The sequence below is a fragment of the Eleutherodactylus coqui genome, chromosome 13 (genome assembly GCF_035609145.1).
Source record: "Eleutherodactylus coqui strain aEleCoq1 chromosome 13, aEleCoq1.hap1, whole genome shotgun sequence".
In the NCBI taxonomy this organism is placed as follows: Eukaryota; Metazoa; Chordata; class Amphibia; order Anura; family Eleutherodactylidae; genus Eleutherodactylus; species Eleutherodactylus coqui.
In genome coordinates, this window is record NC_089849.1 from 44,572,087 (window position 1) to 44,592,761 (window position 20,675).

General features: G+C 46.8%; 1 protein-coding gene across 4 annotated transcripts in view; it reads right to left on the reverse strand.

Moving 5' to 3' along the window:
- Nucleotides 1-20,675, reverse strand: part of ARHGAP23 (Rho GTPase activating protein 23) — an 84,380-nt gene that overhangs the window by 17,968 nt on the left and 45,737 nt on the right. For 2 of the 4 annotated variants that reach the window (XM_066587734.1, XM_066587731.1), the window contains exons 3-15: nucleotides 20,530-20,548; nucleotides 20,092-20,190; nucleotides 19,316-19,394; nucleotides 18,675-18,729; nucleotides 14,552-15,818; nucleotides 13,377-13,532; nucleotides 9,141-9,252; nucleotides 7,087-7,144; nucleotides 4,670-4,807; nucleotides 3,391-3,684; nucleotides 2,965-3,026; nucleotides 1,874-2,001; nucleotides 1,139-1,260 (exon numbers count right to left, since the gene is read on the reverse strand). In XM_066587734.1, coding sequence (XP_066443831.1) covers nucleotides 1,139-1,260; nucleotides 1,874-2,001; nucleotides 2,965-3,026; nucleotides 3,391-3,684; nucleotides 4,670-4,807; nucleotides 7,087-7,144; nucleotides 9,141-9,252; nucleotides 13,377-13,532; nucleotides 14,552-15,818; nucleotides 18,675-18,729; nucleotides 19,316-19,394; nucleotides 20,092-20,190; nucleotides 20,530-20,548 — 2,589 coding nt within the window. The remainder of the gene's footprint in view (nucleotides 1-1,138; nucleotides 1,261-1,873; nucleotides 2,002-2,964; nucleotides 3,027-3,390; nucleotides 3,685-4,669; nucleotides 4,808-7,086; nucleotides 7,145-9,140; nucleotides 9,253-13,376; nucleotides 13,533-14,551; nucleotides 15,819-18,674; nucleotides 18,730-19,315; nucleotides 19,395-20,091; nucleotides 20,191-20,529; nucleotides 20,549-20,675) is intronic. The other 2 variants (XM_066587735.1, XM_066587733.1) reach the window with 2 other exon arrangements.

Genomic DNA, 20,675 nt, shown 5'->3' on the forward strand with positions numbered 1-20,675 from the left:
TTTAGAACTACGGAGGTAAAATCATGATAAGCCCCGCCCCCTGACATGTTGGCACTTAGCGATAAATAAGTGGTTTTTGGTTGCAGTTTGGGCACTCGGTCTCTAAAAGGTTTGCCATCACTGATATAGAGCAGACAAACAGATCTGTGGAAGAAATATACCAAATTTGACTTCAAAATTTAAATATTAAATAATATAAATGGAAAGTGTTCTCCTTTGTATGCGGGCAGACATGATGCCGCACTTCAACAGCGGAGCCTTTTTGAACATTTGCAGATTTCATATACAGCATGTAACTTCTGATGCGTTATGCTGCCCATTGCACAGTGATACACATTGAGCATCTCTCTCCTGGGTATCATGGATGGGTATACCAACTTTGGAGTACCTATATCTCTTGTGGGGTCTCTGGGTTTATTACATTTCTGATTGCTCAGTGTGTCACATTTGCCCTGTGTTTTGCCTTTTGTAGACAAGAGGTCTTTATATACATGAAGTTAAACTTTAGGGGCCTTTCATTATAGCATGTGTCTACCATCCTTGTTATATTTTGCATGCGCACTGCCTCTCTATTCACTAAGGGTATGCTGTCCTTGTAATCCCTGGGGGACCCATAGATTGAATTACCACTGATCATATATTTACCACCTATCGTGTGGATAGGGGATAAAGGTTTTTGATGGAATAACCCCTTTAAGCCTCAAGTTACCATTGTTACTGCTAATTATTATACATGAGACATTTAGGCCCCCTGTCCACGGGCGTGATTTCGCCGGTGGTAAATCAACGACAAATTACGCGGTCTGAAGCTTTCCATAGTGTTGCTATGGAAAGCGCCGGCCCCCTGTCCACAGGCGGAGAAGCGTTGCGATTCTCCACACACGGCTGCGAATTGCTGCGATTCTCTTGGTCAGCCTATCTATCAGATAGGCTGACAGCTGAGATCAGTCTGCCGGCTCCTGCTCCCGGGTGGCAGCTCCCGCGACGGAAATCCGCTGCAGCATACCATACCGCCCGTGGACAGGGGGCCGTATGAAGGATTCAGAGCTGGAGTCTACAAAAATAGAGTCATCAGAAGTTTGGCTTATAAACTTCACCGCCCTGAATACAGAACATCCATATCAGAGAGCAACCTCACCTTGTTCTCTACTGCAGGCTGGCAATCCTCCAGCCTCACTCCAAAAGCCCTTGGTGGACACTTTTTGTTCTTCTTCATGAGGTTGATTCCCCATGGAACTCTGGATGAAGGCCCTTCCTCTGCTAGGGAAAGCATACACAAATAGTAACTTTGTAATGTATAAAGAGACCGATTCCTCATGTAAATGGAGAAGCGTATACACTCAATATAGATAGCGTGGAATTAGTGGAGATCAGCATGGAACACAGTGTGACGGGCACTAGTGGTCCGTGTAAGTTTACTAACACTAAGGCAGGGTTCACACGGGGCGTATTCCCGTCGGAAATCTCGTGGTTTGGCGGCAGCAAAAACCGCGAGATTTCCGCCGGGAGAGCCGCCGCGGTTTAAGCCGCGGCGGCTTTGAAGCGGCCCAGCAGCTCGTTCTTTCGCTGCGGCCGGCGCTCCCATAGAGGAGAGCGCGGCCGCAGCGGAATGAAAAAAGAATGGACATGCTGCATATTCTGAAGCCGCAGCCGCGGTTTCAGCCGGATTTACCGCAGCAGATTAGCCGTCCCGTCTGGACGAGGTTTCTGAGAAGCCTCATCCACATGGCTGGCCAATCCCGAGATTAGCGGCCGCAGGCGGATCTGCTGCGGCAAAACCGCGGCAAATCCGCCCTGTGTGAACCCAGCCTAATAATGTTACATGCTATATACATTATAGTATGACCTCTAGAAGAGCCTGTGCTTCTCGTACCTTTTACAGCACTGTCCGGCTTCGGGGAGCGAGGGGCGGCAGCCAGTCCCGTTGCCCATAACAGATCTGATCGAATGCCTAAACTTCTTGTCCCCTTAGGGGACATGTCAGGTTTAGCCCCAGTAACACTAGAATGAAAATAGGAGATTAAGCAGCTGAACCTCAAAGAGGAAAAAAAAAATGGCATTCAATGAAATTCAATGTTGATTACAATATTAATGCATCTCTATAATGATCAGAGCTTCGTTTTTAACACATAACTTGCTGCCTACCTGCAACCACCACTAGTGGGAGATTACTGCATATGGTTATACACTAAACTCCGTGTTAAAAAGGAGTCTTTCAGCTTCTATGAGTCCCATAAGCAAATTTATAGGCTCATAGGAGGTGACATGCCTAGTTTTGGGATGAGCGTCTTATACTAACCTTCCTGGTCGTTAGCTCGTTGTGTGCTGTCTAAGCTGCCATAGCAATGCATCGCGCACACATCAAATGAGAGGAAAAGCCCTCTAATTCTGTGTGCGACAAGTAGTCTGATAGATGCACTGCAGATAGGAATGTAACAGCCCACAACAGGGAAACAGACATGAAGGTTAGTATAAGACTCACATCTAGAGATGAGCGAACGTACTCGATAAGGCCGATTTCGCAATGGAGCACGGCCATTTTCGAGTACTTCACTACTTGGGTGAAAAGATTCGGGGGTCGCCGGGGGGGGGGGGGGGGGGGGGGGGCGTGGCGTGGTGGAGCGGGGGGTAGCTCTCTCTCACTCCCCCTCTCCCCCCCACTCCCCTCTGCAACCCCCGCAAACCCACGGCGCCCCCTGAATCCTTTCACCCGAGTAGTGAAGTACTCGAAAATTGCGGTGCTCGATTGCGAAATCGGCCTTACCAAGTACATTCGCTCATCTCTACTCACATCCCAAAACTCCATTACCTCCTATGAGCCAATAAATTTAGCTTATGGAGCTCATAGGAACTGGCAAGGGGTCAATCAGCACAATATATATCGGACCTAAAAAGCAGGATAAAGAAAAAAAAAAAATGGAGTCTCACTGTACGCCACTAGAAGAGATGTGTCTGCAGTCTTACCTCACTTTGCGATAGTCATTAAGCTTCTTGTTGATCAAAGCATGACTGGCAAAGCCTGGGTCCTGGTAGGAAGTAAAAGAGATTGGAGGATTTAATCTCGTTACCAACAATCTTGTAACATACCATACTAGTTTCAATACTAACGTTTTCTGATATTCCCATTCTCTGAGCCCCATATATAACCAGGGGGAAAAAAAAAATCAGGAATAGATACGAATATTAAAAATGTCAGCTAGAGGAATCTCCCCGCTGTGGTCAGCGCTGACATATTTAATGTCCTGTTGTATAAAGCCCCCTCCTTCTAGTGGCTAATGCACAGATTAGTGCTCCACATATCCAAACTTCTTACATGCGTTCTACTTTAATCTCTTGCATTTATACTTTAAAACCCATTAAAAAAAAAAATCAGATAAAGCATCACCTTACCTCACCCTCATCCCGACTGTTCTCTCTGATAGCTTTTACCCAGCCCAACATATCATCCCGGTCCTCAGCCTGAAAGAGATATTCACAGAAGTCAGGTGTCGTCAGCCGGAAGACGTGCTTCTTCTTGGTCTCGCTGTAAGAGATGTCCACCAGGCTTCCAAGGATGCTGATTGGCTGCTCCTCCTCACCTGGCCCCGGACCCCGTGTCTCTGGACGCTCCTTGTGTAAGAAGAGGAGGTGAGGGCGCAGGATGGAGTAAACACGTTTCCACTGACGGAGCCCGCCGCCAACCTTCTACAGGGGGACAAGAGGAAAAGGTTGTCACAAGGATACAGCATTGGACATGGAGGACAGTTACTGAGGGGTCGGAGGAGGCTGAAAAAAGTGGGAAAAGGAAACATAGTTTATAAATAAAAACAGCAATAGTCACTTCTGAACAGCCAGTCACAAAGTATATACTCAATGGCCACTTTATTAGAGACACCGTCTAGTAGTGCGTTGGGCATCCTTTGGTCTTCAGAAAATTTCCATGCCATCGAACTATAGGTACCGTATCAGAGGAGCCAGGGTGTGCCGAGAAAACCATTACTCCACCTGCTACAGCCTGATCTGTTGGCACTTGACAGGAAGGGGTCATCAATTCATGCTGCTTGTGCCAAATTCTGACCTCTCATCAGGATAGTGTAACAGAAATCTGGATTCATCTGAGCAGGGGATGTTTTTCCACTGCTCAGTGATCACATTAAGCGAACTGGAGTCGCCTTAGTTTCCCTAAGACAGCAATAGCTTCAGATTCGGTCGTCAGCTGTTCCAGTCCATCTGTAATAAGGAGCGATGAGTTGTGCATTCAGACACATTAGTTAGAGCACCAGTGTGGCTGCAATCAACTGTTCACCGCCTGTTTGTCGTAACGATTCTTGACATCCTCCTCTGACCCCTTTCGCTGGATGTATTTATTCTTGATCACACTATTCTGTATATAGTCTCCACACCGCCGCATGAGAAAACCCACAAGGTAGGCGGTGTATAAAATCCTGGCCCGGCTAGTCTAACGCAGATGTGCAGAGCCTTGCTGGAAGTCGCTCAGATCGCTGGATTTTCCAATTCTAATGTGAATTCACACCGAAACTGATCCACAGAAAACGTGCTCACATGATTTTATGCTGCACTCGGGGTCATGAGCCTAATTTTCATACAGGAAAGCTTCAAACCGTGAAGGGGCCGGTATCCCTAATAAAGTGGCCACCATAAAGTACTCCACAGCCGCCCCCCGTCATACCTTGCCCTTGTTAGTGAGGATCTGCTTATAGAGCAGCCAGCCTTCCCTGTGCACATCACTGAGTTCTGGGTCTGAAAGTTCAGAAGCCGAGTGCAGTTTTGACCGGCCATCTTCAGATGCAACCAAACTATCCAAAGACTGTAGGGAATAAGAGAAATACAGGATTGTCACACATTAGCTTTCCAACCACTCACAATAAATACTAGAAAAACAGTAACCTCATATCTGCTAGAATAAATGGGTCGTGGCTTTCATAAGAAATGTCTTAATATATCTTGTAAAGGTTTTTTTTATCCATTTTCCTGATACACAGATCCAAATCCTCCACTTGGTGTTGTCAAAAAGTTACATGAAAAAATTCTGGCTTCCTACAACCACCACTAGGGGGAGCTTACTGCATTATTGAGTAACAAGCGTATTTCATGGGTAGTAAGCTCCCTTTAAGGGGCTGAAATAAATCATTTAACTACGGGTCTATGAAGCTGAAGGTTGCATAGTCTGCTTCTGGTATTGATAGTGTAGCAGAACTATAGGGAATAGTTTGTAAGGATGATCACGGTGGCTCGGCACAAGACAGGTCTCTGCTGTGGGTCAGGGATAAGGCACAGAGAATACTTGTCCTAAAATGACCCTATGGACAAACAAAGATGGCTGCACAGCTTCTCCGACTACCTGATGCACACCGTGTATTAGTATGCATCGGTAGTCTGAGACATTACATGCTGAGGTGCAGGTTAAATGCCTCTCGTTTGTGCTGAAGTGTTGAAATTTACCTTCCCTTCCAAATAGCTTTACATCTTGGATGGAGCACCTAAGCCAGCGCTCCATCCAAGATGAATGTATCTCTTGCTAGAGATACATTACATTGTGTTCTGCAACTGCCCACAAACAGGCTATACATTTGTAGCGTCCTGCATTACTGACAACAGAGTAGGTCTCGTCCCCCGTTCATACCATGCAGTATTCTTCACGGATATATATCTACTCTCGCTGGTCTGTTAACCCGTTTTGTGGCAAAAAACACACAAAATGTTAGTTTTTTCCATTTCTATAAAGTGCTGCTCCAGGTACCAGATGAATGTCTAGAGAGGTGTGATGAATCTTTTGCTCTCCTCCCTTTTAGGGCTCCTGCACACTTGCATTTTTCTCGCATTTTTTTCATGCGAAAGTCAATAGGACTTTTTCATGTTAAAAACACATTGCGATTTTCGGGCGATGCATTTTTAACATTAGAAATCCATATTGACTTCTGCATTAAAAAAAAAAACGCTGCAAAATCGCATGAAGGAAAAAAGACGCACGAGAAAAACGCAAGTGTGCAGAAGCCCAAAGACTGGCTTCACGCGGGGCGGAATTGCCCCACGGAAATTCCGCTGGCAATCTTAAACCCAAGCCTAAGCAGCAAAGCGGACGAGATCTCATCCAAGCGCTGCAGACAGTCCACTGCAGCCAAGCTGTGATGAAATTCACGGAATTCAAAAGCTGCAGCATGTCAATTTTATTGTTGTTTCCGCTGCCGTCTCTCTCCTTTCTATGGGGAAAGATGACCACAGTGGACTACAGGCAGCGAACCAGTGTCAAAGGGTGGATTCAGACGACCGTATATCGGCTCGGTTTTCACGCCGAGCCGATATACGGGGTCCTTGTCTGCAAGGGAAGGGGGATGGAAAAGCCAGCAGCAGGAACTGAGCTCCCGCCCCTTCCCCGCCCCTCGCCACTATTTGCAATGGGAGGGGCGGGTTGGGGTGGAGCTAAGCGCTGGAACTTAGCCCCACCCCCATCTCGCCCCTTTCCTATTGCAAATAGTGGCAAGGGGCGGAGAGGAGGCAGGAGCTCAGTTCCTGCCCCTGGCTCTTCCATTCCCCCTCCCACCCCCTGCAGACAAGGACATCGTATGGGCCGGCGCGGGTGACAGGTGAGTTGCGGCGGGGAGGGAGAGAGATCTCCCCTCCATTCCTCCCCTCTCTCTCGCCGCTCCCCGAATCTTTAGAGACGAGCGGGGAGATACTCGACTAAGGCACTACTCGCTCGAGTAATGTGCCTTAGCAAGTATACTCGCTCATCTCTACATACAATCCAAAACAGAACAGGTTTTGGTTTTTACATCAACGTAAGCCGCTGTGAATTGCGTGAAACCGCATTCACTTTTCTTAGTGCTTTTTTACCCACACCTCCAGGACCATGTTATTCTCATTAATAGAACGAGGTTATCATGATGCAGCAGCCGTGGCACTATGACAAACACGGATCCATGTCAATACAGAAATTGTAAAGCTCCTTAAAGTAGCATCCTTGTGGATAAGATGTGACTTGTGCCCCCCAGCAGCTCTTCCAACTAATACATACTTGTGCCTGGATGCAGCTCGGTGCAAACCCAGATGGTGATCAGTAATTACAGACACAATGCATTTTCTCACCCCATCAGTGAAGAAACTCCGCAGCATCCGCAGACTCGGCACCCGGCCCACAACTCTCCTGTGGTTGGAGGAAGAGACAATTATCAGATTAAATTTCTAGCAGAGACATTACCAGCTTTCAGATTTCATCTCATTTGTGTCTCCAGATCCTCCGCTCACCATCCCGGCTACCACAACTAATGCGCACTCTTATTACGTGCCTGCAAGTCTGCAGACTTCAATTAACTGAGAAGTAATGCCGCCTCTGACATTTCTATAGCGGCCAACTAAAAAAAAAAAAATCTGCGTAAAAGACATTGCCCATTGACTGAACACTGATGAGTTAAACATCCCTGCGGCTCCCTCACTATTGGATAAGTACATTATGCTACCACAAGTAAACTGAGCAAGAATCAAAAGTAGTATTCATTGCCCTATGTTAATGCTTAGTGGGGCTCCTTTGGCCCGAATGACATTAGTACTCTCCGTGGCATACTTTCTACTAATGAATGATGGTATTTCAGCTGGTATTTCCCTTCATTCATCCTGCAAACCTCTAGCAAGTTCTCTCAAAGAAGATGGATGCTGTTCATTTTTCCTGACCCGAGGTTACAGTTAAACCCAAAGATGTCCAGTAGGTTCAGGGAGGGACTTTGTGCTGGCCGGTCCGATCATGGACCATCCATATCCTCAAACCAGCGTGAAACCGTGTTAGATCTGTGACAAGGCGCGTTGTCTTGTTGGAAGTATTGCTACATTATTGGCAGCACACTAGAATGTCAAGGCAAGATACACCTCAGTGCTCTTGGTTCTTGCCACTACAACCAATGGACCGAGACCATGCCACATAAACCATCCCCGGACCATAAAGCAATACTTAATTGGTGGCACAACACACTCAGGCAAAAGGCATTCCCAAAGGCATCCTCCACACCCAGGTACGTCAATCTGATTTGTAGATGGAAAAGAGGGATTAGTCATTCCATAGAACGGTCTTCCAGTGCTCAACTGTCCAATGACGGCGCTCCTTCCGCCATTGTAGCTGGCCTGATGGATGCTTGTGTGCAGAGCCATAACCCGTATATCCAAAAGTGTGCAGTTCCTGGAACGAACCATGACTGACACCTCCAAGGGTCTGCATCTTATGTAGCATGGTCTATGATGTGTGACATGCTAATAAGACACGATCCATTCTACTGATAGGAGGGGGGTCCAAATACTTTTGGTAGATAGTGTACCTGTATCTAAAAAGACAATGTTGACGTTTTTTATAGGTCACTAACAGAAACCTGTAAAAACAGACAATCCATTTCTAGTATAAAGCATCTTGCGCCTCATACACACAGACCCATTTGGGATTTATATTACACATTGCAATTGTAAATGCAGGTGGAGTCTGTATATAAAAAGCCATCCCGCTCCCTTGTCTGGTGTACGATGGAATGACTTCTCCCTTACAAGTTCTAGAACGAAGGTTGATGAAATTCTTTAGTATTTATGAAACAGAACGTGTGAGATACAGTAAGTGGTCGCTACACGGTTCCATTTTGCACACCACTCTACAAGCCAAAATATACCCGCTTCTGCTCATGGGGCCTTATTAGGAAAAAAGAACATCTTCTGCACCATCTCCCTACCTGCAGGCTCCAGAACAGAAGGGGGTAGGAGGAAATGCAGCTGAAGTTGATAAAATTGCGTAGTTTGGGCAAAACTACAAAAGTAGCCGGCCATCTCTGAGTTCTGTACATAAGACTATGGGATGTGTGGGCCGAGGGAAACTACAGCAGTGCAAGAGCACACACCATAGAGATATATGCGTGAGTGCTCTACCACCGTTACCCCTGCTTATCAACTTTTCCCACTGAAGAGTTAACCAGTTATGTGCGATCTCTCCATCCCTTGAAGTCTGTAGGAGTCACAGAAACACGCAAGTACACCAATTTGACTTTTTCCTAATCTTCCATAGAGTGCAATGAATTCCCTTCTGGAAATGGGATCAGCAGGGATTCAGGTGGCCCAAACCCCCCATCAATCCAGTATTTATGTTCATCATGGTGAAAGCAGATGAAATTCACCTTTGCAATCTCCCTTCGTCACGGAATGTGTTGAGTCCATCGTCACAAGATTTGGAGCGTTCAGTGGTGATGGCCAGAAGATATGAGGAACGTCGGCTGGACTTAATGCTGCCTAAATAATACAGAGCAGAGAGAACACATAAGAAAGGAATGACACATTGCCCTGAACGCACCCCACTAAATAAATGTGTAGTATATAGAACAAGTGCTTGTTTCCCAAATTATGCAAGAATGACGGAATTGTCTTGTGTATTAGGGGCAGCTACCAAAGGTCTTACCTGGCACGATTATCACAGGCTCTATGTATGAGGCAAGGGACACATATAGCCAAGTTTGATCTTTATCAGTGAGCATCAGGCCCAATGTCCATGGGCGGATTTGATTTGCAGAATCTGCGCGGAAGAGCCGCAATTCAAAGTACCCCAAGGGAAGCATTGGCACCCACAACTAGATTTAAGCATGCAGATTTGATTTGCAGACCATATGGTGAGGAAAACAAATCACAGCATGCTCCATTTCAGTGCGGACGGGCTCAATAGGAGTCAATGCGTGCAGACAATCCGCAGTGTATCCGCAATTACAATTGCAGACGCACTGCGGATTTGAAGGTTGAAATCAATTAGAGAGGTGAGGAAAAGGCTGGGAGGTGGGGTTGTGGTTTTTTTCCGCATGGATGATCCGTGTACATCCGCTCGATAAAAGGGAAGCACTTAAAAATAATTTCTGCACCAACATGCAGGTCTTCCACTATGGAAATCCGGGTGCGGAATCTGCACATACCATGGACATGAGGCCTTAGCACAGGTCCAGACATGGGGAATTTGGGGTGCAGATTCTGCAGTGATCTACAGTACAATACAAGCAAATGGGATTTTTAAAACCCCATCCTCATATAGTGAAAGAAAAGTATGCACAAAAATCATAGAATCAGGTTTATTGTGCAGAAAAGCTACAATGCAATAGGGTGAAATCATTGGGGAATCCTCAAAAACATCCTGATGTACAGGCTCCTACCCACTTGCGTTTTTAACGCTGTGATATCCCTGCATTTTTTTAACGCAAATTGTCAATGGAACTTTCTAATGTTAAAAACGCATCACTAGTTTGTGTTCTGCAATTTTTGTGCAATAAGTTTTTAACATTAGAAAGTCCCATTGACAATTTGTGTTAAAAAAATGCAGGGATATCGCAGCGCTTAAAAAAAACGCAAGTGGGTAGGAGCCCTTGGGCATGTGAGTTTTGTAGAGAATTAGTATCCAAATCAGTAATGGAAATAACCCCCCACGTCACGACCAACCCTGATGCATGGGTGTTCCCATGTTGGCTTTTCACAGCAGAGATTGGGGAGGAGGGGGGGGGGGGGGGGGGAAGCTTCAATAAGTACCAGCGACCCGGCCGGAGCCTACGGAAGCATCCGAGCACTTCAGCCTAGCTGTGTTTCTATAGCTTTCATTGAGCGAAACTGAAATAGTGCTGCGCTGAAGAGCTTGGCCGTTTCTGGCAGTAGGAAACAGGGAGTCGTTTTTTTCCATCTTGGCCATGAAAAGCCAAGATGGGAATTCCTCTTTAAAACAGCAGTCCTACCAAAAATAAAAATGTATTGATAGACATAAGATCACTGGGGGTCTGACTGTTGAGACCCCAATCGATCACAAGGAGGACTCACCCGGAGTCTGCCTAGTGAATACTTTTATGGTATTGAGAAAGATAACCAAGCACATTGCCCAGCTGTCTCCATAGACCGTGAACGGAGCGGTAGTAATGCATGTTCATCTCCATGATCCCACCTCCATTCCTTAAGGTGCGCCGTTCTCATGATCCCTGGGGGGGGGGGGGGGGGGGGGGGTCGCAGCGATGGGACACCTAAATCATAGGGGATAAATGCTTTTTGGATAGATAACCCCTTTAAATAATTTGATGTCAGCCAAGGAGCAGAAGCTTCAAGTTTTAGTTCTATACCTGAGCAGACGGACATCCTTATGGCACCAGCAGTCCGGGCCTCAGGATGCTGGATGATCAGCTGACAGATCTCCCCAGAGAGCTGCAGACTTCTCTTATCCAACCAAGTCAAACTTCAGCATTTCCATGACCAGAAATAACTAGTCTTATTTTGGTTTGAGCACATTCTCAGCAATTACCCCGTTTTTAGCCTATTTTAGGGAGTGTTTACAGACAACGTTTTCTCCACCATGGTTTTTTTTGTTTCAATTCCTTTGCAAAAAGGATAAAAAGCCACAAAACAAAGTCACAAGGAAAGACTAAAAGTCCCATGTAAATGCATGCGAAGAGCAATACTAGACTACGAAAGGATAAAAGAGTAAACAGGAGATAGTTTTGCCCCTCGCTGTCGGCCTGTGGGACTTTTTGCACGTTCTTGAAACAAACAGTCCTGCAGAGAATCCGGTTAATAATCTCCTCCTGATCAGTTTCCTTTTTGACTTTAGCACAACCGAGGGGTTGTGCTTAGATAAGGAGAAGGGGTGAACAATCCTCCTGCAGACAGGGCAGAGGGGGGAGGCTCCTGCTGCAGACAGTTGTCTTAGGCTGCCTGTCCACGGGTGTTGTGGTATCCTGCGGCGGATCTCCGCCTGGGAGCAGGAGCCGGCTGACGGATCTCTGCTGTCAGCCTATCTGACAGATAGGCCGACTGCAGCAAATCGCAGCATGCTGCAGTTTGCCGGCCGCGAGCGGAGAATCGCAACGATTCTCCGCTCGTAGACAGGGGGAAAGTGATCTCCATAGCAAAACCCGCCCGTGGACAGGCGGCTTTAAGGCCCTCTTACATGGGACGATTCTAGTTAGGAGTTGTATGAGCGATAGTCGTCCTGTGTAAATGCATGCAGAGACTGAATGACTGGACAAGAGTTGTTCAGTCTTGCAGTTTAAGCATGCAGAACCCTGAACGACTAGCCATTCAGTGTAAACATCAATCTAAGTACTAAAGGAGTGTCTGCTTACAGGGATCGGAGGCATACGGGGGTAGAGCGCTTCCCAGCTGCTCCGCCTCCATGTTGGCAGCGCTGTGAGCGATCCTGCGATACTTGCTCCTATGTAAGAGCACTGGAGCGAGCTTCACTGGGACGCGCTGTCGGGCGTTGTTTGCCTGACAGTTCGTCCCATCTGAATGAGCCCTTACACCCAAACACAAAATTGTGAGCAGAAGGGAAGACATTGCTCTTCTCCTGTGACACGGAGACTTCTATATTTCTAAGCTGTACTTGCAATATTAGATAAAATCGGATCAAATAAGACAAGACGAGTAAGGGAGGAACTGCTGGGACTTCTTGTGCATTTTCTATGATTAGTGTTTTCCAGGATTAAGCTACTGACAACCTATCCTCAGGGTAAGTCATCAATAGTTGATTGGTGGGAGTCCGACGCTCAGGATCCCCACTGGTAAATTAAGTTAAGAAACTGCGCCATTTGCATGAGAGCCGCGGCCTCTTCTCAGGCATGTCGCATTTCATTGGTCACGTGGACCGAGAGCACCTCAGTCCCATTCAAGTCAATAGGACTGAGCTGCAATACCAGACACAGCCACTATACAATGTATGGCACTGTGCCTGGTATAGGCTGAAGTAACAACAGACTGCCGATGATCACCTGATACCCCCAATGATCAGCTATTGATGACCTATCCTAAGGATATGTCACCAAATGTTTAGTGCTGGAACCCCCCCTTTAAAGTTTTATAATAAAACTCTCCACTTTTGTGCATTTCACATTTTACAATAAACACTGATACACAAAAAACTGCTGATATCTATGTGAATATTGTCAGCAAGTCTGGGGCACAATAATTAGCTGTTTGAGCCCGTCCCTGCACCAGGTCCACAAGGCTGAGCGCCTCAGGAAATGCATATGCAGATAATGAACATTACCAGTGCTATAATACAGTGCGGGTGCGCCTGCCCTACGGCGATTGTGCCGGTGGCGATTGTGCCTGCCTTATGGCGATCGTGCCTATGGCGACTGTGTCTGCTTTGAAGACCTTCAGGTATTGTATTTTGGCTTTTTCTGTGAATAACGTGTTTGTTTTTTTTGTTTTTTTTTTTCCCCTCACCTCTGTGATTTTAATACAGTGCGGGTGCCATCCGCCGTCCCCATTTACAACCCTTTTACTAGCTGTTGAACTATTCCAATATTTCTAACGTTATGAATCATCTGAACACATTACCTCAATGTACTAAACAAATGACATAGTGGATCAGCCAATATACTATATAGGGCACTCACTGCAATCCTGTGAGTAATGGCGACCGATGGAAAAGCTAAATGTTGGTGAGGAAGGACTGTCCGAGATCACAGGGGCAGAGTTGATTGCGCTGGATACCACGCAGGAGGCAGGGACATGTTTGGCTCGCAGGTCAATGCTTGGACTTGTTGGCTCATCTGTGAAGAAAAGGACAGATTAATAGGATGCAGTTTTCCATCATTTAGGCCGTATGTGGAGTCCTAACACAATACACGATCCTACCAGGCTCACCTACTTGAGCAAGAATCAAAAGTGGTATTCCCATATGTTGGCATTTAATACTTAGTGGGGTCTCATTCGGCCCTAATAACATTGATACTTTCTACTAACGTCTGATCCCCTTCAACTGGGATTTCCCTCCATTCATCCTGCAAACGAGTTCTCTTAAAGAAGATAGCCGCTGTTCATATTTCCAGACCTGACGTTCCAGTTCAGCCCAAAGATGTTCAGTAGGTTCAGGTCGGACTCTGTTTAGCCGGTCCAATCGTGGAACATCCATATCCTCAAACCAATGTAAAACTGTTGGATTTGTGACAAGGCTCGTTGTCTTGTTGGAGTTATTGCTGACCATTCCCAGAGTATTGCCACATTGTCAGCAGCACATTATTGTGTAGGAGGTCATGGTACACCTCCATGTTCACAGTTATTACCATTACAATTAACGGACCAGGACTATCACATGTTAAGCACATTTAGACCATAATTGGAACCTCCGCCGTACTTAACTCAGGCAAAGGGCTTCCCCAGAAATCCTCCTCACCCCAGTACGTCCATCTGATGTCAAGATGGAACAGAGTTATTAGTCACTCCACAGAACGTTCTTCCATTGCTCAACTGTCCAGTGACGGCGCTCCTTGCGCCACTGTAGAAGGGAATCATCTTTGCAGGAACTTGCCAAACATTTGCAGGATGAATGGGGAAGAAATACCAGCGGAAGCGTACACCATGTTACTGTGCTTCCCCAAAAATAAGACACTGTCTTATATTAATTTTTGCCCCAAAAGAGGCACAATGTCTTATTTTCGGGGGGCATCTTAATACTCACCTCGTGGGGGGCGTCCAGGTCCCTCACACTGGGCTGGGCTTTTTTGTGGGCAATTCCTTAAAATTTAGGCAAATACATTAATAACAAACAAATCAATTAACACAGTCTTACCAATAAAAGGGATCGATGCCAGAGGCTCCTCAGAAAATGGTAATGGGGGTACCCTCTGCAATGGTCGTTCACCAGTCGTCTCCTCACTGCCAGCAGGAGAAGGTGGGAACTGCAAGTCTTTGCCTTCCTCAGGAAAGAGCACATTGACTTGTCGTACAGCTGCCAGCGGCTTGCGCCCGGATGGGGGCTTCTGCCTTAATACCACCTCCTCTCTCCTATCCTCTGTGGCACTGCTATCATCTGTGGAGCTGACACTTGCAGATGGCGCTCTCCGTTCTGTTGGGGATGGGGGAGAACCCGAATATTGTGCTGTCCTAAAAGTAGGGAAGCCACTAAATCCAGTCTCCCTAAAGGAAAAAGCATGAAGCAGCTCAGTCCGACGCTGAAAAGATGGACTATAACTCCGATACCCAATGTACCCAGAGTCCCCAGAACTAGAGTGCTGGGTTGGAGCTTTGCCCACTTCTCTATGGACAGATGGCACAGTCTGACTTGTAGAAGGACGTGACGCTACTTGAGTTGTCCGAGGAGGTCTGTCTGAAGACCAAACGGGGCGTTCATAAGGTGGAGATATTAAAGCATTCAACTCCAGCTTCTCCGTAGACCTTCCATAACGGGCCAGGAAATTGTCCGACTGTGCCCGATGGCAGCAAGAATCATTCTCAGGAGGATGGTGGAGAGTATCTTGTGAAGCACTGTGAGGCCAGTTACTATGATGGGAGACTTCTCCTAGGCGATCTTGTGAGGCACTACGTCTTCTTGGGGGCAAAGCAGAACCCCTCCTACGAGGGGTTTGTTGGGACATCCAGTTGCACAGTGCTTGCTGTCTCTCCCATTGACTCACCCAGCGGGGGTTAGCCGAATGCTCCCATGAGTCTACAGGAGCTTTATTTGGTGGTTCCGGCTGATAGCGTGAAGTCCAACCATATGCTGAATTACATGGAGGGCCTGGTCCTCTGAATCTGTCAGATGAGGATGGAGACCCCATGTAGGGTCTGGGGGGAGGGAGAGGATTAGGAAGAGGTCTGGAGTAGCCATCATGGTGAGCAGGGCTGCTCCTTGGTACATCACCATGGATGGGGCTTCTGATGGAAGAAAAGTCCTCATAGCTGGGGCGCTGCACTCTGGAGCTTACAGGATACCCTGAAGAGGACTCAGGTGGTGGTGGAGCTCGCCATGGATAAAACACAGGAGGTGGCTCAGGGATACTATGTGCACCGCCACGGTATGGTTCATTCCCTTTCAGATATGCATCTTGTGAGTATGCCTGGAAATGAGAATACAAGCAAAAAATATATTAAGAACCTGGTGTGACTCAATGTAAATGTGGCATAAGCTAAGGCAAGGAAATAAATTACATGTGTGACCTAATATTTAAAAATAACCAGAGTGCACGCTGACCTCCATCATATGGAAGTGCTGGGGGCATCAACGGACAATAATACTAATATTCTCATGCAGATAAGCATTATATATTTCTACTAGAAGTTGCACATATCCTATAGTGTACACATACACCACATGTCCACTGTATTAAAGACCCCCATCTAGTAGCGCGTTGGACCTCATTTGGGCTTCAGGACTGCAGCAAGTCATCGTGGCATGCTTTCAGTTAGCCCTTAAAATTGTTTTGCAGGAATATTGGCCCCCGTGGACAGGAAGCGTCTTGTAGTTGCCACAAAAAGATGGAGGTGCTGACATGCTCTGAACAGCTGACAGGAGGGGTCATTGATTCATTCTGACCTCCCATCAGCAAGTCAGATTTTTGTACTTGCTGTAAAATCTCTCTCGCTTCGTTCATTGTAGGACACAGCCTAGAACCATGGGGTATAGGTACTGCCACTAGGAGGCAGGCACTAAGCAAGGAAAGCGTTAGCTGCTCCTACCAGCTCTAACCCTCCTGCAGACAACAAGCTAGCCAGTTTGTATGCAAGCAGTAGGAACAGCAAATATGATAAAAACCAGGTTAAACACACGAAAGAACAAAAATGTAAACCTTAAGCCTGGGTTCACACAGGGCGGATTTGCCGCGGTTTTGCCGCGCGGAATTTCGCCCACGGCCGCTAATCTCGGGATTAGCCAGCCATGTGGACGAGATTTCTCAGAAATCTCGTCCACACGGGACGGCCAATCCGCTGCGGTAAGACCGGCTGAAACCGCAGCTGCGGCCGCCGCGGTTTCAAAAGATGCAGCATGTCTATTTACTTTTCTTTTTTGTTTACTTTCGTCGCGGCCGCGCTCTCCTCTATGGGAGCGCCGGCTGCAACGGAAAAGCGAGCGGCCGGGCCGCTTCAAAGCCGCCGCGGCGGTTCTCCTGGCGGAAATCTCGTGGTTTTTGCTGCGGCCAAACCGCAAGATTTCCGACGGGAATACGCCCAGTGTGAACCCAGCCTAAACAATGCAACAGAAGGCTTGGACACGGATTCATCGGACTAGGCGATCTGTTCTGACACATTAGTTGGAGCAAGAGCGTTGTATTTGGCTACAATCTGTTGACTGTGTACAGCCTTTTATTAAGGAGTTTTTGTGTATGTCCACAAGATCGACTTTCCCTCTTCACATCTCTCCGTATACACTGCTACACAAGAAAACCCCAGAAGGCTGGCAGTGAAGTCCCGGCCCCGCTGGTCTAGCACTGATGACCAGACCACTGCGGTATTGTGCTGCCATTTCAAATTTAATCAAAATAATGAAAAGTATTTTAAAAGGGAGATTTGTTGACATCTCTGACCCAGAATGGGAATATAAATGGGTAAATCAGCCAATAGATATTTGGATCACATCGGTTACTTTCCAAAACCCTTGCTGTACGTCACATATCTTCACATGTTCATAAATACAATTGTAAGAACAGACCGGCCCCACGAAGTGATACTTACAGAACATTCTTGCACATGAAGATATGTGACTTGCTACAAGGGTTTTGGAAAGAAACCTATGTGATCCAATTAAAAAATTATAGAATTGGGTGATTTAATCATTTATGTTACCATTCTGGGTAACAAGGTGTTTTAGAGGGGGATGTATTATTGTGATTGCAGTGCATTGGGGTGATCCCATTCAGATCCTTTACTAGTGGCTTGTATATTCTGCTGCGATTTCCTTAAGGCCACTCTCACACGTGCGCTTTTTACCACCGCGTTTTGAATGCCGCGCTAATAGCAATACAACGCTCCCGTTGATTTCAATGGGGTATCACAGACCTGCGCTCAAACGCCGCGTTTTCTAAGCCCATGAATTTCGAACACAGTTTGTTGTAATTCGGCACACTTTCACGCTATTTAACCGCACCTAATCACCCATCAGAATGATGGGGTGCGTTAAAACTCTGCTGAATGCCGTAACCTGTGTTCGAAAATGCTGGAAAAAATTGCGGTACAACTCTGCGATCAAAACCGCGGCGTTTTACCACCACCATGTGTGAGAGTGGCCTGACTGTGCAGCGTCTTTTAGCAGACCAAATCTTGACGTCTTTATCCACCCGCTTTCATAGACAAACCTGCTGGATTCTAATGTGGATTCACACTGAGAACGATCCATAGAAAACGTGCTCACTGGATTTGATGCTGCACAGCGGGAGAGCGCCAATCATGAGAGGGCAGCTGCTCTAATAAAGTGTATATACTATATTCCTGCACCAAGGGCTGACACCTAATCATTTTGACAAGAAACAACAGAGGATAAAACAACCAAAAAACAACTATTACTCAGGTGAGCGGTGTCAGCAACTAACTGAGGGTGCATTCCGACGACTGCATATCGGCCGGGTATTCACGCCGGCCGATATACGGTGTATCTCTCTGCAGGGGGGAGGAGGCTAGTAGAGACGGGAGCAGTGCTCTGAGCTCCCGCCCCCTCTCTGCCTCCTCTCCACCCTCCTCCACTATTTGCAATGAGACGAGGCAGGACAGGGGCAGGGCTAAGTTCCAAGAATTAGCTCCACCCCCACCCTGCCTCTCCTCATTGAGAGGAGGCAGAGGGAGTAGGAGGTCAGTGCACTGCTCCCGGCTCTTCCAGCCTCCTCCCCCTGCAGAGAGAGACGCCGTATATCGGCAGGCGTGAATACCCGGCCGATATACGGTCGTCTGAATGCACCCTGAAGGTTATGTTTTGTGGCACCTACCAGTTGTAGTATGTCCTCATCCCGTGGCATAATGGAGAGTTCTAGTACATCATCACTGGAGAAAAAAGAAAAGTATCTTAGGTGAAAAAAAGATACATACAGTTGCAAGAAAAAGTAAGTGAACCCTATGAAGTCACCTGGATTTCTGCATTGAATACTATTAAAGGGGGGGGGTTCAAAATTTTGTGTTGTCAAAATTTATGACTTAAAGGCAATCTACCTAAATAAAAACAGTTTTACCGTTCATGTCTTGCATTGAGCACCTTGAGTAAGCATTCACAGTGAAGGGAGACAAAAGCAAGGGCTCTTTCACACGAGTGCTGTTTTAGCGCTCAGATTGCAAGCTGTTTTAGCGTGGCTATCTGAGCGTTAAATCGTGTCAATGAATAGCAGCCGCGAGCACATCTGCTATTAGCAAGACTGCCGCTCCCCCTCCCTTTGCTGGACAGCTCCCATAGGAGTCTATGGGAGCTGCCGGCGAGAAATCTTGGTGTGCAGTTTTCAATTTTCTGATTGCAGTCCGATTGTTAATAAGTTGGTTTTAGCATCCATCAGTTTAAAAAAAAAGCACGCAATCCACAGGTGTGAATCCAGCCCGACGCCCTCTACAGCCACATCCATCACCTCGCCCCATGTCACACCTGTTCTGTATCAGAGCAATGACTTGTGAATACGTTTTTCCGATTATGCTCTCTCCATTAACCTTTACGAGTCGGTCACCTGAAAAACAGACAAGACAACCTGTCAACCAGTAAACAGGGATAAAAGCTCCGGTCCTCAAAAGAGACGCCTGATGTGATTCACATTAAAACAATGTAAGTGCAAACAATAATCAGCAGGCAAACACGATTCCTAGTTACACCTCAAGTGGCAAAAATGACTGAGGCAGCCGTAAGGCGGTTGCTATATGGTTGTGCACTGATGCATTTCATGTTCAATGCTCTGTGGTATGTTGGTGCTATATAATTCACTTTATTCAAAAGTAAAAAGGGTTGTCCGGTTTGTAAATTATTGATGACCTACCCTCAGCATAGGCCATCAACAGTAGATCGGCAGAGTTCCACCGCCTGCAATCTCCACCATTTAGCTGTTCTCTGGGCCAGTGTCCTTCTGCGCGAAGCAGGCAGGAAGCATGCAGCTCTATTTGCATTGCAGTGGACAGGCTTGGTATAACAGGCATCGTTCCCAATGAATGGTGTAGGAGCCTTGCTGGCAATACCTCGCCTTGCCACAGCAGTGGGAACGGAGCTGTCCATTTGCTCCGTGCACAAGTGCACTGGCCGAGTGAACAGCTCATGAACGGTTGTTCCGGGCGGTGGACCCCTGCAGGACTACTATTGATAGCGCATCCTAAGGATAGGCCATCAATAGTTTACAGCTGGACAACTCCTTTTAAACAGCAAATCCCATCACCCACCAGTGCATAATCCAGCCTGCTGTGCAGGGCCGCCTTCCTTCACCTGCTTGACAAAGATGGTGTCCATTGGTTCCAGACGACCGGATGCAGAGGGATACTCTGAAATACAACACAAGGAGAGAGACTTGTAGAAGACGGGTTAAATTGCTAAGGAGAAAAACATTTGGGCAGTGTGCTGTATGGCCTATGAGGCTATGCACATGTCCTATCCTTGTAGTGTCTGTGGAGATCAGACGGCACATGGACAGGGATGCAAGTTACATGTAAGTTTGCAACTCGCATACAGCCAGGCTAATAACATTCTTGCATAGTTTAGACAACCTGGTGCAAATGAAACCGTGGTGATGTCAGTAGGAATTAATGTAAATGGGCATCATGAGCAATAGGAACTAAGTACACGCACGCACGCACGCACGCACACACACACACAATAATTACCTGCGCTGCCATTTTCATCCTGCAAGTAAAAAGAGAATTAGGTTAGCACAGAATAGAATGGAAGCAGAACCAGCCTACCTGACCATACATTGCTCTCGGTCACACTATGGCTTCAAAATGTAAAGTACACATAAGACAAAGTCCCT